This window comes from Neofelis nebulosa, chromosome 2, assembly GCF_028018385.1.
Source record: "Neofelis nebulosa isolate mNeoNeb1 chromosome 2, mNeoNeb1.pri, whole genome shotgun sequence".
Taxonomy (NCBI): domain Eukaryota; kingdom Metazoa; phylum Chordata; class Mammalia; order Carnivora; family Felidae; genus Neofelis; species Neofelis nebulosa.
In genome coordinates this window covers 123,183,263-123,199,358 of record NC_080783.1, presented here as the reverse complement: position 1 = coordinate 123,199,358, position 16,096 = coordinate 123,183,263, and the positions used below count along the sequence as shown (strand labels likewise).

At 50.1% G+C, this 16,096-nt stretch overlaps 1 protein-coding gene across 1 annotated transcript in view; it reads left to right on the top strand.

The window, feature by feature from the left end:
- The window catches only part of VANGL1 (VANGL planar cell polarity protein 1), a 48,024-nt gene extending 32,729 nt beyond the window's left edge, over positions 1 to 15,295 (top strand). The window contains exons 5-8 of the mRNA XM_058716107.1: positions 7,820 to 7,953; positions 9,532 to 9,664; positions 10,565 to 10,799; positions 14,983 to 15,295. Coding sequence (XP_058572090.1) covers positions 7,820 to 7,953; positions 9,532 to 9,664; positions 10,565 to 10,799; positions 14,983 to 15,243 — 763 coding nt within the window. The 3' untranslated portion in view covers positions 15,244 to 15,295. The remainder of the gene's footprint in view (positions 1 to 7,819; positions 7,954 to 9,531; positions 9,665 to 10,564; positions 10,800 to 14,982) is intronic.
- The last annotated feature ends 801 nt before the right edge of the window (positions 15,296 to 16,096 follow it).

Here is a 16,096-nt window from a genome sequence, read left to right as displayed (position 1 = left end):
GACCGAGAAACAGGCCCCGGAAGGGAAGGGACTGTACAGAGCTACAGGGCCGCGGGAGCAGATTTGGGGTCTAGGCCTTCTGACTCTGAGGCTGCTCCTCGTCCACAGCATGTGTCATGGGTGCCTCCCGGGAGCAGGGCCCGGTTTGCAGGAGGCTGGGGTTGGCAGGAGACGCTGCGTAAAAACAGGCGGTAGCGCAACTCTAGGGTCTGAGGCAGTAAGGAAAGCTGTGCAGAGGGGATGTGTCCTGGCTTATTTCCTGTGGCAGCGCCCTGTGGCCTTGCTTCGGGCCAGGTACTTCGGAATGTAGTATCTCATTTAATCTTTCGAACGTACCTGAAGGGGCGCCTAGGTGGCTCAGTCAGTTGAGCGTCCAAGTCTTGATTTTGACTCAGGTCATGAGCTCACGGTTTGTGAGTTCGAGCCCCGCGTTGGGCTCGCAGCCTCACTGTGATTCTCTCTCTCTGCCCCACCGCCACTTGTGCGTGTGTGCGCCCTCTCTCTCTTCCTCAAAATAAACTGTACAAAGATTCTTATTTTCATTTATTTTAGAGAGAGAGCACACAAGCTGGGGAGAGGGGCAGAGGGAGGGAGAGAGAGAGAGAGAGAGAGCGCCTTTAGCAGGCTCTGTGTTCAGTGCAGAGCCTGATGCCAGGCTCAATCCTATGACTCTGGGATCATGACCTGAGGTAAAATCAAGAGTCAAATGCTCAACTGACTGAGCCACCCAGGTGCCCCTAAATAAATATACTTAAAAAAAAAAAAATACACCGAAACCAGGCAAGCAAGCAACTCCTCCTTGAGAGCAAGAAGGTAGAGGTCTCTGGTTTTTCTCCCAACCTAAATGCCAGCTGACCTTAAAGTCTTGGAAAGCCATAGAATTTGTATTTGTCTCCATTGATATTTAAGCTCAGGAGTTAAGTACAGGTGTCACCAGACTCCAGTCAGATCCTGGCGTATTTGGATCTTGCCCTCTGTCCCTGGAATTAAAAAAAAAAATTTTTTTAATGTTTATTTATTTTTGAGAGAGAGAGAGAGCGTGTGCAAGAGCGAGCATGGGGAGGGGCAGAGAGAGAGGGAAACAGAATTCGAAGCAGGCTTCAGTCTCTGAGCTGCAGCACAGAGCCCAATGAGGGGCTCGAACTCACAGACCACGAGATCATGACCTGAGCCGAATTTGGATGCTATTTATTTTTGAGAGAGAGAGAGAGAGAATGGGGGAGGGGCAGAGAGAGAGGGAAACATAATTGGAAGCAGGCTCCAGGCTCTGAGCTGTCAGCACAGAGCCCGATGTGGGGCTCGAACTCACAGACCGCGAGGTTATGACCTGAGCCAAAGTTGGACGCTTCACTGACTGAACCACCCAGGCGCCTCTGGTTCTTTTCTTTTCTTTTTCTTTTCTTTTCTTTTCTTTTCTTTTCTTTTCTTTTCTTTTCTTTTCTTTTCTTTTCTTTTCTTTTCTTTTCTTTTCTTTTCTTTTCTTTCCTTTCCTTTCCTTTCCTTTCCTTTCCTTTCCTTTCCTCTTCTCTTCTCGTTTCTTTTCTTTTCTTTTCTTTTCCTTTTCCCAGTTTTTTTAATGTTTATTATTTCTGAGAGAGAGGGAGAGAGCAGGGGAGGAGCAGAGAGGCAGACAGAGGATCCACAGCGGGCTCTGTGCTGACAGCGGAGAGCCCAATGTGGGGCTCGAACCCAGGAAGTTCAAGGTCAGAGAATAAGCGATAGAGCCGAGAGTCGTGCTGTCTGGGGCCAAAGCCCGGTACCAGCTGCTCTGTGCACACGGTTTCCCACAGCAGAGATGCAGAGAACAGTAGCAAGCGTAGCTGTGTAGGACATTGATTTGGTTTGGGTTTGGGCCTTCAGAGTTCATCTTTCAAAAATGTCTTTCAGGTTCTTAGGAACTAAAGCACGAACTCTGCTCCCAGGTGTTTGTCTCTGCCGCAGTGCACGGGCAGGGCGAGCCCCTTGTCTCTGTTCCCACAGCAGTTGTAACAGACGCCAAAGGCCACGACACGTCTCATTCCACTGTCTTTGTCCTGAAAAGAAAGTGGGCCAGTAAGGCAACATTGTCAGCAGTGAGTTTCACATTTAAAAGTGGCTGTCGAGGGGCGCCTGGGTGGCTCAGTCCGTCAAGCGTGCGACTCTTGATCTCGGCTCAGGTCATGGCCTCACGGTTCCTGAGTTCGAGCCCCGCATCGGGCTCTGTGCTGACAGGGCAGAGCCTGCTTGGGATTCTGTCTTTCCCTCTCTCTGCCCCTTCCCCGCTAATGCTGTTTCTCTCTCTCTCTCTCTCTCTCTCTCTCTCTCTTTCAAAATAAAAATAAAAAATTTTTAAAAAGGTAAATAAAGGTGGCTGCTGAATTGCCTCAGATGTGTGTGCTGACCCGTTGCGGGCCTGTCTTTCCCACGAGTTCAACTTTGGGTCAGCCTGGGCCAAGCAGAGTAGAGGGGTGTGCTTTCGCTCTGGCAATGATGTCGGCTCTTCTGACCCTAAATATTCCATCGTCCGTGTGGTCTGTCACATACCTGGCATTCCTGTCCGTGTCTTTACGTGCAGGTTCAAGGCAATTTCTGTTACAGTTCTGCCTATCACCGTGTTGTTTTCCACAAATCCGTGTGGTCTGTGAGCAGTTATTTCCCTGGATAGTGATGCAGGGGTGTGTGTTGGAACACGATATTGATTGAGCTCAGCCTTCTCTATCTTGGGGGGGGGGGGGGTGGTCCTTGCTGTGGGTTTTGGGTGAGGCCATGTCTATAATCTGTACGTCAGGCTCCACCTGCCTATAATACGGGGTTTCTGCGTGAGGGTTGTTTAGTCAGATTACTAGTTCTCGGAATATGACGGCGATAAGAGAGATGGCAGGTTTCTCACCAACTTGATTGTTCTTGCCCCCACTCCGTCCCCAGAGACGGTCCGGTCTGGAGACTGGGACTAGTTGAAAGATTTGCTTTTCTCCATCTCTGAGGCCCTTTTTGCCTTGGAAACCCCATGGTTTTATGAAATGCATGCTCTGGACTGATCGTATGCCTGTTGGGATTCTGGGGTTTCCTACAGGAGCAAGTTGAGCCAGTGAGTAGTATGTACTTGGGGGAAGTCATAGGAGGTGTCCCTTGCACACTGGGGACTTTGATGGCCTTGCTGAAGAGGGGGAGTAGCACGCTTGAAAACCTCACAGGTCCTGTGTGGTGGCTGTAGATGCTGTGCGTTTTAGGGACAGATCAGTGGTGACCAGAGAGTTAGAAAAGGCTTCCTAAAAGAAATTGGGCCTGCTTTGGCCTTGGAAGACCCCAAGTTTGGAAGATGGCGAAGGACAGAGGCGCAGAAAGATACTGAACCTTGACAATGGCCAAGGACAAGGGTGTTCCTGCATCCTGGCATTGTGGGCCATGGCTGAGGCCAGCACTGGTGCCCTGCAGGATGTCCCCTCAGTGGCTGCTGAATTGCTCTTTTACTGGAAGCCAAATGCCATATTAGTAGCATGTCACTTTTAACCTACAGTCAGTTGTCGGACAAACTCAGTCCACGGCATGAATCAGGATCCAGAATAGACACGAAAAAGACCTTAGACTTTGGATTGAAATAGACCTCAGACTCACGTGCCATAGCGGATGTCACTTAGCCGGAGCAGAGTTCCTCACTTGGGTCCGCCAAAGCCCTTTTCCCTATTTATACCCAGGCTGAGGATGTATGAGAACAGAAAGATGATTGCCAGAGGCGGGTAGGGAGACAGCACCTAGGAAGGAATCTGATAGCCACAGTGAAGGCTGGAGTACAGAACAGATGTGAAGAAACAGCCTTGAGTACCCAGCATGGGGCGTGGGGACAGGTGGCCTCTGTCTCCTGTGGGGTCTGACATTTTCACGGGGCTCTGTACGTGGCACAGCTCATAATTAACACATGAAACATTCATCCTGAGTCACCAACAAGGCTTAAGTCACGTGTAGGTTACTGTCTTTAAAAAGGTGAAAAAAGGCATATTGAATTTTTTTTTAAAGTTTATTTGTTTGTTTTGAGAGAGAGCACATGAGCAGGGGAGGGGCAGAGAGAGAAGGAGAGAGGGAGAACCCCAAGTAGGCTCTGCACTCAGCACACAGAGCCCAAGTGAGGTCACGACCTGAGCCGAAATCAGGACGCTTAACCGATTGACTGAGCCACCCAGGTGCCCCACATTTTAATCCAGATTTCGCAAACATTTAAAAAAGATTTTTTTTAATGTTTATTTTTGAGAGAAAGATAGACAGTGAGTGAGCCTGAGCTGGGGAGGGGCGGAGAGAGAGGGAGACACAGAATCCGAAGCAGGCTCCAGGCTCTGAGCTGTCAGCACAGAGCCCGACGCGGGGCTCAAACTCACGAACCTCAAGATCATGACCTGAGCCGAAGTCAGACACTTAACTGATTGAGCCACCCAGGCGCCCCACAAGCAGTTTTTTGAAGTTGGGACTTCAGTTATGTGTTATTTTTAGTTATGTGGAGCTTTCTGTGCCCAGCATTGCTAGATCTGTTGAGTGGTGCACAGACGGTTTTCTATGGACGAGGCCATGCACCCCTCTTAGAGGCATTTCTAACCTTCCTAGGGGAGTCCCTCAGCTCCTGTGTCAGCTTGTCAGCCTGGAGTGGGGCTGGCCCGGTCCGTGGCTGCTCCTGGGAAACTCTGGTACCTCTGTGGAGGTGACAGTCCTGGGGAAGGCGAGCACTGCCTGACTTTTCCCCCTCATTCCGAACTGTTTTCCTGAGCAAAGGTTCTCGAGGACTCGGAGAGCCACACAGGTAACGTCAGCAGCTCCTTTCCCGGGTTCCCTGCCCCATCCCTGCGCGCTCCCCAGGGCCGCCTGGGCTTTGGCGTAAGTGGGCTTCGAGGGAGGCTTGTGGACTTGCCCGGTTTGGAGAGTGTCTGCCCGCAGCCCTGTGCCAGAAGGAGGCAGGGCGTGGGGTGGGCACCCCGGCAAGCGAAGCCGTGCTGGAGCTGCGCCTGGGCAGGACATCCCTTCTCCAGGCAGCACAGCACATTGTCTGTGGTTTCAGGGTAGAGAGGCTGGGAAATGGGGCCACCGGGCTCCCATCCAGCTTTCCCTCTCCTGCCTAGCAGGCCCTGACTGAGTTAGCGGGATCCCCTGGGCTCCTCTCTGCGGCCTGGCTGGACAGAAAAGCCAAACCCAGCAACCACAAGAGGGTTTGCTTTGACGACGGGCCTGAGAATAGCCTGTGAGTTGCCCTTTAAGTTTTAAGTTTTGATCAGGGAAATAACTTTCAGCTGGAATCCAGGAGCCTAGGGATGTTTTCACCTTTCACGTGCATATGGTAGTGTGAGAGGAAATATTTGCACGCCAGCGTGTCTGTGTGCATGAACTGAGACATTGTGTGTGCGGGGACTTCTGGTCTCGCCGAGCCCGGAACCTCTGGAGAGACAGTGCACGGGGAAGGGGGTGGGATGGGTGCTTATGAGGGCGGGTGTGTGTGTGTGTGTGTGTGTGTGTGTGCACGCGCGTGCACGCGTGATCAGGCCGCAGAGAGTCTCTGGATGGAGGGGTGGGGTGAAGAAGTTCTTGTCCCGCTTTGGAAAATACCAGAGACAGCCGTCAAGGAAGAGCCGGGTAGTTCTGAGCTGGAGAGCCACTGAGCAGACTTAAGACCTGTGACACAAAACCTCGGCTCAGGGACCCCTTGGCTTGCTCAGGGGGTCTGGACCTTCCCTGCACTCTTCCCTGTGCTCCCTCAACCCACACGTATTCCCGTCAGGTGTCACAGGGCTTGGGTTCTCTGTAGGGCTGGCTAACGAGCAGCCCCTTGCGTCCTGCCTTTGCATTCCCCGGGGCTGGGCAGACGGAGGCACTCAAATGTGGAAGGGATATTGAGCAGCCGTGTGACTGAATGACTAGGGCTTTCAAAACGCGCATTTGCTCATAGGACTCTTACTTCCATTATACAGGGCTGGTCTCGCCAGATTCTCCCAGCCTCCCGTGAGTGTGCCTGTCGAGGCTGATACTAAGCAGCAGCCGAGGGTAGACCATTGATTGAAGCACTGTTGGGATATAAGTGGGATAGCTTTGCCATGGCCCTGCTATCAGGGAGGTTAGCTGATTGACTTCTGGATCGTTTTTAGACTCTGTGCCAAACAAGGGGAGCCGAGCCGGGGTTTGACAGAGTGTCCAGCTGATAGGTTAGGGGGCTGTGTTGTCTTTCTGTGAAGTGCACATCCCTGAGCCACTCAGAGAGTTACAGTGGCCATCCAGGAATGGAGGGCAACCCTGTCCTGGCACCTGGGCTATTGTAAGTCACCCTGGTAATCTCACCCACTTAGCAGGGGCTAGGAAGGAAAATAAGCAGGGCAAGATAAAAATAAATTTGTAGAGTTGGTGTCAGCATGTACACTGTCCCACAGGGGCCACGTGTCACAAGGAAAGAGCATAGGCTGGACGTTTGTAAACCCAGATTGGAGTTCCAGCTCTCCTGTGTGCCGATCAGAGGTTTTTTTTTTTTTAAGTTTATTTATTTATTTTGAGAGAGAGAGAGAGAGAGCACACGAGCAGCCGTGGAGCAGAGAGAGAGAGGGAGAGAGAGAGAATCCCAAGTAAGTTCTACACTGTCAGCACACAGCCCGACAAGGTTAGAACTCACAAACTGCAAGGTCATGACTTGAGCTGAAACCAGGAGTCCCATGCTCAACTGACCGAGCCACCCAGGTGTCCCTGGTCAGAGATTTTTGAATGACAGTTTTCTTACCTTGAATGATTGTGGGAGTCAGACACGACGGTGTGCGAAAATCAGTGCTGTATGAACCCAAGTTTTTCTTTGAGGTGGTGAGTGTCCTGACCAAGAGCAGGTTCTTCTGCCGCCAGTAGGGAGTGTGGACGCCCTCCCTCCTCTGCCCCTGTACCTGTTGGCCTTACCTCTTCTCTGCTGCTCTCCTAGGGGCCTGACCTTGGGCAGGGAGAGCCCGCTGCATATGTCTCTTCTGAGGGCCAGAGACAGCAGAGGGCCAAGGGCAGAAGGCCTCGTAGACCAGGAAAGGTCAAGGTCTCAGCTGAGGGTTCAAGGGGTCTTGCTCCCTCTGAAACATGGAGCTCCAGCCGGCCTGGGGCAGATAGGATGGAACCCAGAGGAGGGTTCGGGATTAACTAATATCTGCAGGCAGCATGCATTTATGTATTTATGTGTTTATATTTATTTATTTTATGAGAGAAACAGCGCAAATAGGGGAGGGGCAGAGAGAGGGAGAGAAAGAGAATCCCAAGCAGGCCCCGCGCTGCCAGCCTGGCCACCCAGGCGCCCCACTGGAGCCGGCTTCTATCACGCACCCTCTGCCCTGTGTGGTTGTAGTTGGTTCTGATTTCTAGAAAACCAAAAGCCCAGCCTTCCTTACAACAGGGGCGATGGGGCTTAGAGGGAGCCCCTGCACGGAGACCTGAGAAAGCTGAACCTACAGTTGGTCCCTTCACCCGTTAGCCCCGCCACCATCTGTAAGGCTCTTGACCCTTGTGGGCTCCTCGCTTCCCTCGTTTGTAAACTGAGAAAAATGGGAAAGTTCCGTGCAGCCTAAGCAAATCTAAGTTATAACTGATTCCTTTCTCAGCTGTTGTCTCGGTGGGATGTGGCTAATGACATAGCCTGGGAGAAGGCACAGGAGCCGCTTGATGACAGAACTCAGTCTCACCTTTAAATTCTCGTCCCGGAGACAAATGGGGTGGTGAAACCCAGGAGCCGCTGCCAGTCTGCCAGGTTACCCTTGGTGTCCTGACTCCAGAAGAGGATTTTTTTTTTTTTCATTTAGGACCTGCTTATTCAATGAAAAAGCATTGCATTAATTTTGCCCTCTTTTCTCAGTATCCAGCGAGCAGCATTGGTGGTTCTGGAAAATTACTATAAAGATTTCACCATCTATAACCCCAATCTCCTAACAGCCTCCAAATTCCGAGCAGCCAAGCACATGGCCGGGCTGAAAGTCTACAATGTAGATGGTACGTGCCTTGAAATGGTGTCTCTCATTGGTGGATCTAGGGAGCACAGTTTGGGCAACTCTTTAGCTTCAACCTTATGGTCCATCTGTTTGGTTCTCCCTCCCCTCAGTGTCCATCTCTATGGTACATTCTCAGTTCAGAACCATTTTTTTGCTTTGCTTTGCTTCTCTTTTTCCTTTTCTTTTCTTCCCCCTCCCTCCCTTTTCTTCCTTTCTTCCTTTTGTTCTTTCGTTCTCTCTCTCTCTCTCTCTCTCTCTCTCTCTCTCTCTCTCTCTCTCTCCTCTCCCTCTCTCTCTTTCTGCAGGCAGACATACTTCCAAAGGAATGTTGATTTACAGCCCACACATGTGGGAGGTTCATTCATTTTGGGATTTTCTGATTGAAAACAATAGTGATGTACGTTTCCTGCATCCTGCTCAGAAAGCCGCTTTTGAAATTTTGGATAAGCTACCCACAGACTCAGCTCCCTAGGTCCGTGGAGTCAGTAACTTTCAGTAGTTCAGGCATCTGGTGAGATACTTACAGGGATTTCTCAATCCTGGCTAGGAGCTGGGGCTGAGTGGGTGGCCGGAGGCCAGAGGCCAGCCTGGGGACATCAGAGCTGCATTTCAGAGCTATCAGATGGTTAAGTGCAAGAAACAGGACACAGTGTCATTTCTTGCTCAGTGCCTTGGGTCAGGGCAAGAGCTTTGCAGACCCTATAAGAGGATCATATTGTTAACAAGTCGAGTGATTTATGGATGGTGTCAATTTTTACTGGCGATATCCTCCCCATTTTTGGCGGGGGGAGGTAGTTTCATGAGATATGCACTCTGGTGGGATTCCCAGAGGGTTGGTAAATTTCACCTGCTCTGAAAACTTAGCATAAATTCCCACGAGTGAAACCAAGTTATTAACTAAGTAGTTGATACAGAAGAAAGCATGTGATCTGCCTTGTCCTTCTGAAAAGCGAAGGTGGTCTGTGGGCAGCTGGGAACAGGGCCGTGAGTTCCAAGTCTGTATTAACAGAAGGGCCATATTGCCAGACCTCAAGTCCTTTTTTTTTTTTTTTTTTTTTTTTTTTTTTTTTTTTTAATAAACACTGTGACCACTGTGATATTCCAACATGGCTTGCTGTCCTGTGCATAATCCGTGTCTCCATGTCCCTTGGCTTTCTTTTTTCTCTGTCCTCGTTCTCCCCGTTGCGTCTCATTCTCTCTCGTTGTCTTGTTGCCGAAACGTGATGTTCCACATACCCTTTGTGGCCAAACTGAAACTTTATGTAGCCGATGGTGAGTAACCTCTTCAGTGTACTCTGTGTGTTGTTTTTGGCCAACGTTTTAATCACCTCCTCCTGAGTTCTTTCTCCATTTCCTCTGATCCCAGGGGGTTTGGGGAAGATTTCCTTCCCCCAGGGAGCGCACTGAATGTGAGTACAGGAGGTCCTGTCCACCCTCCTGGGAAGCTCCTTCTGAGATTTGTGTATGTGCGGGTAGGCGGGTAGACGGTACTGACAGACCGCGGTACTAGCTTTCTGCTGTACTTTGCGGCCCCATGGCATTAAAACCGTTCTTCCGCCTCCACTGTCCTTCCCCAAAGGCCCCAGTAACAATGCCACTGGTCAGTCCCGGGCCATGATTGCTGCTGCCGCTCGGCGCCGAGATTCCAGCCACAACGAGTTGTATTATGAAGAGGCTGAGCACGAGCGGCGGGTGAAGAAGCGGAGAGCAAGGTCTGTCGCCCCCCCCACCCCCCCCCACCCCGACATAACCCCCCGTCATAGTAGACTTTTTATTTCTTTATTTTTTTACTGCCGGAATGAAATCTCAATGTGTAAACGTGACGCGCTCAAGCCTTAGGAGTGTCTCCCGTCCCAGGGTTTCTCAGACTTCGGAGCCCTCCGGAGGGCTTATTAAAGCACGGATCTGAGGGTCCGGGCCCCACCTGCAAAAGTAACTGACTTACTATTCAATGGGGCTGGAGCTGGGCCCAAGAATCTGCACGTCTTACAAATTCCCAGCTGATGCTGAAGCCGTTGGGCTGCGTGGCCCACGCTTTGAGGGGCCCCCCTCCTACACCCCCAGGCCCTTGTTGGTTTCCAAGTTCTGATCACGTGAACGGAAGCGGACAAAGTTGGTTTCCATCGTGGATGCTGGGCCCCTTCCTTCCTTTTCCCCCCGAGGCTGCTGGTGTGGGTGGCTGGATCGAGGGGGATACAGCTCTGGTTCTTTGCAAGGCTGCTTCTGAACCGCCGGCCACCCCTCAGCGTGTGCAGAGCCCTGTGTGTGGCCAGAGTTTGAGTAATCTTACAGCTCTTTTCCTGTAACCCTTCGTTGTGGAGATGGAAGGGTTGAAGCGAGGCCCCTGAGCTCATTCGTGGCAGAATCAACTTGAGCGGTCATCCCCCCGTCCTAGGGCTCCTTCCTCTTCACCCCTTTGGCTCCCCTGCCTTCCTTTCTCCCTCTGTCCCCTCTCAGCCATCTGGACTGACAGCTAAGGAGGTGAGCCCTGGGTGAGCTGGCGGCAGGCCGGGACGCAGAGGCGGGCGGGGGCCCTTCCAGACCCTTTAGCACCGCTCTGCTCTCAAGCCTGCAGCGGGCCCCGTCCTGATGACTGTTCTGTTGCCCGCCAGGCTGGTGGTGGCCGTGGAGGAGGCCTTCATCCACATCCAGCGTCTCCAGGCCGAAGAGCAGCAGAAAGCCCCAGGGGAGGTGATGGACCCCCGGGAGGCCGCCCAGGCCATTTTCCCCTCCATGGCCCGGGCTCTGCAGAAATACCTGCGCACCACTCGACAGCAGCATTACCACAGCATGGAGAGCATCCTGCAGCACCTGGCCTTCTGCATCACCAACAGCATGACCCCCAAGGTGCCACCTGTCCCTGAGCCTGGGAGGTCCCGCTGTCGGGTGTGCCCGGGAGTGATATGGTCAAAGTCTTCTCTAAAGCACCGACTCGTGAGAATTCATGACTCCCGCTTAACTTTGTATTATCTGGGTGCGATTGGTTTTTGTTAAATGGCCCTTTGATAGCCTCTAGGTTCACGCAGAGGAAGGATTTTGACTTAGAGACAGTATAGGCAGTAGTTAAAGGTACTCGTCGGGTTCTGGAACCGAGCAGACTCCTTCTAACCTTCCTCCTCCACCAACAAGCTGGTCACCTTGGGCAAACACTTCAGTGGCTCTGCGCCTCACTTTCCTGCTCTATCCATTGGGGCTAATGGTTAGTACCTACCTCATCGGGCTGCTTTGGGAACTCAAAGAGCTCGTTCATATGAAGTGCTTAGAACAGTGCCCGTCGTATGGTAAAGACTGAATAAATGACTGTTATTAGTGGAGGAAAGAATGCCAGCACTCTGTTAGGCGTTTTGGATGTTGTGGAGTTTGTTTTACTTGAATGGTGTTTTGAATTCTGACATGAGCATACTTTCAGGGATATTGCAGGAAACGGCTGTGCATCTCAGAGAGGGCTGTGGCCAAGGAAGCAGAATAGAGTAAATGACCTGTCACCAGACAGAGGGGAGCTCAGATTCCAGCTCCACCAGTTGATTGGTTGGTGACTTTGTAGAAGTCACTCTACATTTGTTTCCTCTTTTATAAAATGGGGACAGTGGCAGCATCTACCCGATAGGCCTGTTGTGTGAAAGTCATGTTAAATGTGGCAACACGACGTGTAAATCACAAGGTAGGGAGTAAATGAGCTTGGCATACAGTGCTCTGAAATGATTGGTGGCTTTTGTTCTAAGGGCCCGTGTACACGCATCGCCCTGTACGTGTACAACGTGTGGCTGTGTTGTCACTCATCAGTAGCAACCGTCAGGAAAGCAATACAGAGATATTCAGTGGGGGTCTGTAAGGTTTTCCATTTTCTTTGACTCACTAATTCCTCTCCTAGAAAAAGTATTCAGCGCAGTCAGATACATACACAAATATACATGAAGGTGATTTTTGCAAAATAATCTGGAATAACTCCACGCCAGCCATCACTTAAAAATAGAACAGTGGCTTATAAATCACGGTATGTCACCTGTTAAAAATAGAAGAATCTTTGTTAGAATATTAAGTTACAAAAAACGGAATGCAAGAAAGGACGAGTATGATACATCTACACATGCAAAGTGATAGCTGATACCATGTGGAACAGAAGCCGTTTTCCTTTTATTTGAGATGTCTTACTGTCCTGGTTGCTTTCGTTTTTGTTTAAAAAATGTATACTTTTGGGGTGCCTGGGTGGCTTAGTGGGTTAAGCGTCTGGCTTCGGCTCAGGTCATGATCTCACAGTTTGTGGGTTCGAGCCCTGCGTCGGGCTCTGTGCTGACAGCTCAGAGCCTGGAGCCTGCTTTGGATTCTGTGTCTCTCTCTCTCTCTCTCTCTCTCTCTCTCTCTCTCTCTGCCCCTCCCCCCCGCTCATGCTCCATATCTCTCTCTCTCTTTTTCTCTTTTTTTTTCTTTCAAAAATAAACATTTAAAACAAAAATGTATACTTTTTCTGAATTAAAACTCATTTCACACTCTTTCTTTGTGTAAAAATCCAGGCATTAAAGAAAAATATAATGTGCAAAGGGAACTCTCCATTCTACTACCCTAAACTGTTCGTAGTGATAAGGAGTCAGTATGTATGCTTCCAGAGGGGTGTGTGTTGTGTGTGTGTGTGTGTGTGTGTGTGTCTGTCTGTCTGTCTAAAGTAGAAGTGGGAAAAAAAGCAAACCACAAATGGGAGCTTATGCACACACACGCGCACACACACACGCAGTTTGGAAACTTGCTTTTTTCATTTAAAACGATCCCTTGGCTGTTTTCCCATGTCAGTACCTTCCAGATCTCTGTCCTACAGATCTAACTCGTTCTCTTTAGTAGTTGCATCTTATTCCACTGAATAGCACGATTTGTTTAACCAGGGCTTACGATGCACATCTGGATTAAGATCTTTCACTAGTTTAAACTACGGCTCAGCTGTTTTTGTTAATCGAGTTTTATTGGAACACAGCCACACCCTTTTATTTCCATATCGTCTATGGTTGCTTTCTCTCTACACAGACTGAGTTGACCAGTTGTGCCAGAGTGTGGCTTGTGAAGCTGAAAATATTTACGTTAGAGAAAATGTTGCCAACCCCTGGTCTAAACAGGGTTGCAGCAAATATCTTTTTTACATGTCTTTGTGCATCTGTGTAACTATTTCCAAAAGATAAATTTCTGGTAGAGGAACAGCTAGATCAAAGGTACAGATCTTGCCAAATTGTCCTTCCTAGGCATGTTACTATTTTACACTTTTGCCTCTGAGATAGGATTGTTTATTTCTCCCACACAATTGACGTGTTGGGTGTTACCATTCTTTTTAATCACTGTCCACATAAGAGGAAAAAAAATATTTTTCATTTTAATTCCTATTTCTTGAATTATTAATGTGGTAGAACATCTTTTTTACTATGTTAATTTTCTATTAATATTTATTCTATAAATTATTAATTTCATTTCTCTAATTGCTGAGTTATTTCTTTTTCTCATGATTCATAAGAGCTGTTTCTTTTTTGTGAGAGAGAAAGAGAGAGAGAGAGAGGATGAGCAGGGGAGGGGCAGAGAGAGAAAGAGAATCTTAAAAAAAAATTTTTTTTAAATGTTTATTTTTGAGAGAGAGACAGCATGAGTGGGGAAGGGGCAGAGAGAGAGGGAGACAGAGAATCTGAAGCAGGCATAGAATCTGAGCTGTCAGCACAGAGCCCGACGCAGGACTCGAACTCACAAACCATGAGATCGTGACCTGAACCGAAGTCGGATGCTTAACCGACAGAGCCATCCAGATGCTCAGAAGGAGAGAGAGAATCTTAAGCAGGGGCTCAATCTCAGAAACCGTAAGATCATGACCTGAGCCAAAATCAAGAGTCGGACGCTTAACCGACGAGGCCACCCAGGTGCCCCCGTAAGAGCTATTTTTATATTAGAAGGATGTTGAGGCATGGCTGTACTTCCCGCCTTAGAATATAAGCGTACAGATCAGAAATAATATACTTGGCAGCAGAGTGAGGTATAGAAGGAAGGGGATGCACATAGAAACCATCCTGTGTCTAGGACCAGAGTGCTATATCCCGATATATCCTGTCTGAATTGCTGGCTCATTCTTTTCTTGCAGCTTAATCAGTGTATTTATTGATTTAATACACCGCTGAGCCGAATGTCACACGGGAGTCAGGCCAGTGATTATAAGCGCTTGGAGGAGGGTGTGTTCATGTGTCCAGAGGTTCAGGTGGTGGTCTGAGGAGATGTAAACACCCAGGAGGAACAGTGCATGTGGACACCATTTGGGGCAGAACGGGGGCAGGGGGTGCTGTCCAAGAACTCCCAGGAGCTAAGGAGCTAAGCACTGTTGGAGCAGAAGGACAGGGACATGGGCTCTGGCATCCCTCGGACTTGCCCTGTGCACATTGGTCCCACGGGAGATCACCATCGCTCACACTGGTTGGGTTTCCCTTGTGCCATGCGATGGTTGGAGGTAATCTTTTCATCCCCACAGCGGCCCTGTGAGTTAGGAGCTGTTACTCTCTCCACTTACAGGGAGGTTAAATGACTTGTCCACAGTCACACAACCTGTGAGTGGTACAACATGCATTTTCAAGCGTGCAAGTATATCCTTTTATGTGTTAGGCTTACGTTTCCCTGGTGTCCCTCGGGGCCAGCCCTTGCCCTGAGGAGCTGTCCGTGCAAGAGGAGGCAGGCCCAGCACAGGGACAAGTGGTGGCATGTGTGGTGGGGCCGAGCCTAGGCTGGGCTGGTGCCTCAGCAATGGCTTCCGGGCAGATTCGGATGCCAGCCACCACCACCCCCACCCCGCCCCACCTCTAGTTGGAAGTTGGCAGAGGGGAATGAGGACATCCAAGGAGGTTTCCCTACCCAACAAGGTCTCCGTTGTGAGGGTCTGATGGGAATACGGTGTGATAAGTTGGGTTCCATCTTGGTTTGCTGGGAAACATTTTCATCGGCACAGGATGAATAGGTCCCTGGTGGCACTGCCGTGGGCGTGGGGTGATTCTTCCCTGATGGCCTTTCCCCTCTTTTCCAGGCCTTTCTGGAACGTTACCTCAGCGCAGGCCCCACCCTGCAGTATGACAAGGAGCGCTGGCTCTCGACGCAGTGGAGACTGGTCAGTGATGAGGCTGTCACTAACGGACTACGGGATGGAATCGTTTTCGTCCTCAAATGCTTGGACTTCAGCCTCGTGGTCAATGTGAAGAAAATTCCATTCATCGTACTCTCGGAAGAGTTCATAGACCCCAAATCTCACAAATTTGTCCTTCGCTTACAGTCTGAGACCTCAGTTTAAAAGTTTTATATTTGTGGCTTTATTACAAAAAAAAAAAAGAATATATGAGATATATATATATATCTCATATATATATATATATATATATATATATACCAGAGGGGCATCCTTTTTTATTCTTCTTCATCACTGACTGAAACTGGCAGATGATAGACCAGTGTCCTTTCACCATCCGCACTTTATTTGGAAGGAAGCAGGGGATGTCCACCCTGGAAAACAGTGACTGACGACATCTGACTTTTGTGGATGGGACTTCTCTAGAAGCTGTTCCCTGGCGCTTCTGTGACAGCTGTAAACCAAAGCGGAGCTGGTGGCTCTCAGGAGCCTCGCCTTACAGCCTCTAGTCCCCGCCTCTCGTCCAGGACCACGCCCTCCTGTCACCTCTGGTCCACCCCCTGGTAGAGCTCCCGGGGGACACATCTTTATTCTGTTCGGGGAAACCAGACACGACATGTCCACACATGTGTTTGTGTAAGTAAACGTCCAGCACCACATCACCCACGGGAGCCACGGGCCGTTCAGGAAACGCCTGCCTTCATCTTTGTTCTTTGTTGCCTTAAGTGCTGCAGAGAGAGGTCACGACAGAAAATGTGCACTATCCGTTTACAGCTCTACGTGATTTTATGTTGTTTTCTCCCCCAAGGAGAGAGCCTGCCTGTCCTGTTTCTGACCCTGCTTCCCTCGAGTTGAGCAGGTAGACCTTCCCTGACCCCATGATTGCCCACCCATCTCCCTCCACCTGCCCTCCCCTGCACGCACCACACACTGGCCAGGGAAGGCTGCCGGGACCTGGCTCTTCACGCGGGCTCGCAGGCTTTGTGCGCCGCCTCCAGTGGGCCCCGGGGATTGTTTG